We start from the raw sequence: 6,478 nt of genomic DNA, 5'->3' as shown, positions 1-6,478 counted from the left end.
CAAAAGTACCACTACCTGAAAGGTCGCCTGAGCGTCCACGCTCCAGGGGCGACAGACAGGCACCCAAAATTGCCGTGATGCGGGGACCGCGCGCTCTGTGCTGCGACCGCTATTAACTAAATCTCTTTAGCTGGTGCATTTTCTGTCTTGAGATGGCACCTAAGACTTGCGGATGTTCACCCAGGTTGTTCCCAGATCAGTTAGACTTTTCTTTTCTTGAATATTTTTTTTAGAGTCTGGTGCGGGTGCAAAGGGCTTCCGGCAAAGCTCCGGCAAGGAAATCCGAACTTTGGTCTTGACTGTAGAAATAAAAATAAAAAAGAAGAGTCAAAAGCCGGCTTCTTCGAGTCAGATCTCTGGCGGTCCGGTCGGGCCAAGTAGCTAAGGAACTGGTGGATTCCTTATCAGCAGAAACCCGCAGACTGGATAGGCCCTCTGGTCTGTCTGTCTTAGAGAATTCTAGAGAGCATTACTCTGGTGTAGTTGACCCGCTCTGGGAACTCGCCTTTCTGGGACCCGAGTGGCAGAATCCGACAACCCAAAGTCTCTTTTTAAGAGCGCTTAACCCCGCTCCTGCAAAGTGTGGAGGTTTCATTCGATTCTGCCTTCTGCCGACCTCTCTTTTCCGTGAGCTCTGTGTCTAGACAAGCAGTGTTTCCTTCCGTGTCCCTGGCGAAGGTAGCAGAATTTGAGGACAGTGTTCCAGGGAAAGAGCGAAAGCACACACACCTGGGGCAGAAGTCTGGACCAGGCTGAAGTACGCGCCCGGTCTTCCCTTCAGAAAACGCTGAAGTGTACTTTAGTGTTTGCATCAATACTTTAAACAATTTTTGTTTGCAAATCTCAACGAAATATGAAGATGCTGAAGTGAGTAAACTTTGCTTTAAGTTCCCCTCGCAAACTTTCCAACCTAGAACTGTCTTGGTCTAGAATAAATCCTAGTCTTAGACTTAGGAATCACTGTAAATGAAGTGGGAATGTGACTTGGAGTGTGATGATGTTAGAAACTGTTTTCTTTTGGCCCCAGCTTCTGAGAACAACAGTCCTTCCCCACTGTGGGACCATCTACTGCAAAGAGAAGAAAGATCATTAGGTTTTGCTAGTTGGTCCTTTCTCCTCCTGGACCCTAGACCCATCTACTATGTTAAATGTCATCTCTGTAAGACTCTGTCCTTCCTTCAAGGCCACCTCTGCCTTCAGAATGACTTTATCAGTTTACCCAGTCTGTGGCTCAATTCTAAGACAATGTTCTCAGGAGCTGCGTCTGGTTTGAAAGTTTCAATGATACAGCGCGATTTGCTCAGTGGTACATGGAGGCTCAAACTTCTTTCATGCTCCCTTTAACAATTCCTGTCCTAAACGTGCTTGGAGATGATGACAGAGTGCTAGTCCTTTGCTAACTTTCCGTTACTTAAGTGATGTTTTAAAACTGCAAGTGCGAAGAACATGACTGTGGCCCCAGCACTCAGGAGGCTGAGACAGAAAGATCTGAGTTCAGGGCCAGTCTCAGCTACATGGCAAGATTCAGGCCACCTTGTGCCTTGGGTCAAAACCAATCAAACTAGTGAAAACAACTGTCTCCGAGTTTGAAGATATTTTGTGTGTGGGTGCACATAAAAAAATCCTACTTCCACGTATTAAAAAGATCCACATTTCCCTAGTTCGGATTTTGGAACTCTTTCTTGTTTCCTGTGGTAGGTCATTCCTGGTTGTGAAACGTAGATCCTGTGTCTCCTTGCTGTTTTTCTGTGTCATCTTGAGGATGCTTAATCCTGAATCAGTGCTTTTGCACTGACTTCTCTAGAGGATAGTTACCAACTTGACATGGATGCCCTTACTCTTACAGTCTGTTTTTTTTTTCTTTTTAAGTACATTGGCCCTGAGCAAGTCTCTTAAAGTGGAACTCCACTTACAGTCCTTACAGTCGGGTTTGGTTTTCCTCTGGTTTGGTTTGGTTTGTTCTCTTGGTTTGATTGGCTGATGATGGATTGATTGTCTTCTGAGATTTTTTTCACCCCAACATTTTGAGAGTTTTTCCTGCAGTTCAGCTGCAGTTCTGGAGAGGGGGGGTATCAAGTAGGGCAAATTTTCTTTAGGGAATATTTTGGGCAGAGAGGCAACTGTTTTGCCATTGATTGGTGGTTTTATGTGGCAGGCACAAAGCTTAGACAGGGATGCTAGTTACTTAATGGATATGTGAGGGGATGCGCCTCCATTGAGCATCTCTTGTGAATTGATGTTTAACTCTTTCTTTCTTTGAACAGAAACTAGCCTACTACTCAAAAATGCAGGAAGCCCAAGAGTGCAAGGCCAGCCCCAGCAGCAGTGCCAGCGGGAGCTCCTCCTTTTCCAACCAGACCCCAGCCAGTGTCAAAGAAGAAGAAGAGGGCAGCCCAGAGAAAGAGCGCCCGCCCGAAGCTGAGTACATCAACTCCAGATGTGTCCTCTTCACCTACTTCCAGGGGGACATCAGCTCTGTGGTGGATGAACATTTCAGTAGGGCCCTTAGCCAACCAAGCAGCTACACCCCAAGCTGTACCAGCAGCAAAGCCCACAGAAGCTCTGGACCCTGGAGAGGTGAGTGGGACCCCATGGAGAAGAGTAGGTGAAGGGTTAGCTGCCTTCCTGCCATTGACCTCCAGGGCCTCAAAGCAGCAGCCAGCCAAAGGCGCGGTAAACTAAAGAGAGGAAGTGAAGGACAGCATTGGTGGCAGGCAAGAACTAGGAAGAGGTTTCAAAGAGAAAGGGTGCAAGCTCTTCTTGTAGGTGCAGAGAAAAGCGGTGGCCTGGAGCAGTGAAAGCAGGACACTGGCCTTGGAATTGGAAGCCATACAATTGGTATGTTGGCTCTACCATTTCCTAGCCATATGACCTTGGGCAAGTCTCTTAACCTCTTTGAGGTCCATATTTACAGGTCTCTAAAATTAGAATAACACCTGCCCTCCTAGCCCTTCCCAGAGAAAGCTCCAAGAGTCGAAAATCGGAATGTCTGTGGATGGTTTTTGTGGAAACCTGAGGTTTCTCACACCGGATGGAGCAGAGCCTTCACCCACAATCTACAAGGCTCCTTTGCAGGTTCTGAAAATTTGCCCATCAAACCTCCCTACAAGTAAAATCTGCTTGAGAATACCTCCTAAAACTAGCCAGTCTTTTGGCAGGCCTCAAATATTTAAGAAATCTTAAAGCAGAAATTCTTTATAATGCAAGCTAGTGGCATGGCAAAGAAACAAGTTCTCAGAACAGCTCAGTCTTTTTCGACGTCCCCCACAGACATCTGCTTTAACTATGAACACATAGCAATCTCCCTCTCCTACCAACACTGAGGAATTCATACATAAGCATTAGTCTTTGTTGTGTAGCTGAACTGAGAAGTGACAACTTTGCCCGTACAAAAGAAAACTAATTTTTATTTGTCATTTGTGCAGGAGTGACAGTCGTTGCGTTATTCTTCCTCCTTGTTATTTCCAAAATAATATCTGACATTTTGCACAAGTCCTTAGATGAGATTTCAAACTCTCCCTCTATTCTTTCATTACCTAACTTCTCTTTCGCAGGACATTTGGTCACCGTTCAGCCTATGATTTTCCAAGCCGTTTTAGATTTTCTAGTATATGGTGTCTATGTTTTCCCCAGAAGAGGCGTTCCATAAAAGAGCTTTGAATTGAACGTCATCCTCTTCTTCTCTATGCAAGGCAACAAATTTGACCTAAAAGCCCTTTTCTTATCATGCTACCAAATTTACGGAATCAACACTGATACTAATGGTTGTTGTTGTTGTTGTTGTTGTTGTTATTATTATTATTATTATTATTATTATTATCATCCTAGCTTTGATCAGAACGTTTGTTATTTAAAACTTGTTTTTTAAGTTGTCTTTGCAAACACCACAGCTGCTTTTTTATTATACCTCCTTCACGCATCTTGAATTCTCACGGGGAGAGGAATATTTTTTATTAAATTATTTTATTATTTACATTCCAAATGCTGCCCCCCTTCCTGGTTCTTCATGCCATCCGGTACCCCTTTGCTTCTGAGAGGGTGCTCCCCCCTCCACCCACCCCCTCTCACCCACCCTCACCCCTGCCAGCATCTGGGAAGGAGAATATTTGAAAGAAAGCCTCTAAAAGGGGGTGGGGCAGGAGAACACCACTAATAATAACAGGAGTTGGAAGTCTATCATTGGGAAGCTTGGAGCAAGAAGGCTTGAAATGGGAGCGGCGAGGATAGTGTGAGATAGCTAGGCCATAAAGAGGCAAAGGTCTCCTGCTGGATGCAGGGCTGCAGCACTGGAAGGGGAGTACGAGCCTGCTCTGGTCCAGTGGGGAGAGGGCAAGCTTTCTATTTCTTAAATCTTCTCCTTCCTCCACCCTCAGCTGGGTGATTCAGACATCCTCCTGGTCTCACTTCTCAGTCAGTACCCTAAGCCTCATTGTCACCCGCAGAAGGCTCCTTAGAAGAGCGCCCAGAGGCGAAGCCTGTGGGTCCTTGTCCCTCCGCGACCTTCCCACCCACCCTTGACCCCTAGTCCTCCTGTTGGGTAGGACTGGCATGACCGCCTTGACACTCTTCTCTTGCTTTCCTCCCGCCCCGGGCAGCCGAAGGCACCTTCCCTATGAGCCAGCGCAGCTTCCCCGCCTCCTTCTGGAACAGCGCGTACCAGGCGCCCGTGCCCGCGCCACTGGGCAGTCCTCTGGCCGCCGCGCACTCGGAGCTGCCCTTTGCCACCGACCCCTACTCTCCCGCCGCGCTGCACGGCCATCTGCATCAGGGCACGGCCGACTGGCACCACGCGCATCCGCACCACGCGCACCCGCACCATCCCTACGCGCTGGGCGGCGCCCTGGGAGCCCAAGCCTCTGCCTACCAGCGACCAGCCGTGCACGAGGTCTACGCGCCCCACTTCGACCCTCGCTATGGGCCGCTGCTCATGCCCGCAGCCTCTGGCCGCCCCGGCCGCCTGGCCCCTGCCTCGGCACCCGCTCCCGGCAGCCCCCCCTGCGAGCTCGCGGCCAAGGGCGAGCCAGCGGGTGGCGCATGGGCTGCGTCGGGGGGACCCTTCGTGAGCCCCGCGGGGGACGTGGCCCAGAGCCTGGGTCTCAGCGTGGACTCAGGTAAGCGAAGGAGGGAATGCAGTCTCCCCGCTGCCCCTCCGGCACTGTACCCGACTCTGGGCTAAACTCCGGGGCGCGCCCACCGCGCCCTCGACTTCCCTTGGGAGACCCTCCGACACCCCCCCCCCGCGCCCCGCCCCAGGACCATATGGCTGAGAGATTGCATGCCATCATTTGTGTCTACGGGTAGATGTCTCTAGAAAGTAGCACCCTGCCTTCGGCCTGGCTTGGTGGTACAGAAGACTCTTCTTGTTCTTTGAATAAAGTTCAGTGGGAAAAAAAAAAAAAGAAAAGAAAGAAAGAAAGATTGTAGTCTGAGCTGGTCAGAATTGTAGCCACTAACCACACGTGACTACTGAGCCTTTGCGGTGTGCGGCTAGGATGAGTGGTGCTGTGGTCAGGCGTAATACACACTGGATTTCCAAAACTGAAAAAGAAAATAATGTAAAAAAACCTCACCTCGTTAACATTTTATACTGAGTTTGCATGTTCGATTATGTCCGGCGGTTGCCTATCGGTTATATTGCGTTAAATAAAATGCACTAGTAAAATGCTCCGTTGTTTTTTTTGTTTTGTTTTGTTTTGTTTTGTTTTTGTTTTTTTGTTTTTCGTTTTTTTCTTCCTGTGATGTCCGCAGCGCCAGTGTATTTCATCGCTGCTGCATGGCGCTGATCCGGAGTACCTGTGATTCTGGGGTCTCTTGGGACCTTAACTGCCCATTTACATAGGTCTTTTACACGTGTAAAATGTAGACTGGCTTGGATGGTAATGTTAGGGACACTAGATGGCTGGCCTAAGAGTTAAACTTCAAACATGTGTATTCGTTTCAGTACACTGGAGAGATCTGGAGCTGTGAGGTGTGGGGGGATGGTCGCCCTCTTTTTGATTTTTAGAGCAAATGGCGAAGGTTTAAAATAAGCCCAACTATTGGCTACTCTTGCCCTTCCCCCTCCTTGGTTGGAGCGTCCACTTCCTTCACTAAGCTTTGCCTTCACCTTTCCCAGACTGTAGACGACGTGTTTAACTTGCACAAGAAAATGGCGCGTTTGTCTTTTTTTTTTTTTCTCCTTAAATATCCTGTCCCCTCCCCACCACCCCATCTTCTCTTTATTTAATTTTAGGTTTGCAAACTCTGGACCAAGGCAAGCATCTGTGTGGGTTCTAGGCAGACCACTCTCTTCCCTGTAAGTCCCGCTGGTGACAGCCAGAGCTGAGTGGGTTTGTAAGGGCTTCTGTCTTCGTTTGCAGCTCCTCACTGTTTCCTCAGTGGTCCGCATCTTCTAAGATGACTGCTGAGCCCCCCCAACCCCACCCCACCCCACCCCCGCTTTCTCCTCCTGCTTCTTCTACTTTCTGACCAGCAGTGG

The 6,478-nt window shown here is 48.7% G+C and overlaps 1 protein-coding gene across 3 annotated transcripts in view; it reads left to right on the top strand.

Moving 5' to 3' along the window:
* Vgll2 (vestigial like family member 2) overlaps positions 1–6,422 on the top strand; it is a 6,742-nt gene extending 320 nt beyond the window's left edge. Inside the window, exons 2-4 of one of the 3 annotated variants that reach the window (XM_031347193.1) lie at positions 2,265–2,577; positions 4,596–5,111; positions 6,233–6,422. In XM_031347193.1, coding sequence (XP_031203053.1) covers positions 2,265–2,577; positions 4,596–5,111; positions 6,233–6,276 — 873 coding nt within the window. In that variant the 3' untranslated portion in view covers positions 6,277–6,422. Of the gene's footprint in view, positions 1–2,264; positions 2,578–4,595; positions 5,666–6,232 lie in introns of those variants that run through there. The other 2 variants (XM_031347196.1, XM_031347192.1) reach the window with 2 other exon arrangements.
* Positions 6,423–6,478: the final 56 nt, after the last annotated feature.

The sequence above is a fragment of the Mastomys coucha genome, unplaced genomic scaffold, assembly GCF_008632895.1.
Source record: "Mastomys coucha isolate ucsf_1 unplaced genomic scaffold, UCSF_Mcou_1 pScaffold3, whole genome shotgun sequence".
Classification (NCBI taxonomy): Eukaryota; Metazoa; Chordata; class Mammalia; order Rodentia; family Muridae; genus Mastomys; species Mastomys coucha.
This window is presented reverse-complemented; position numbering and strand designations above follow the sequence as displayed.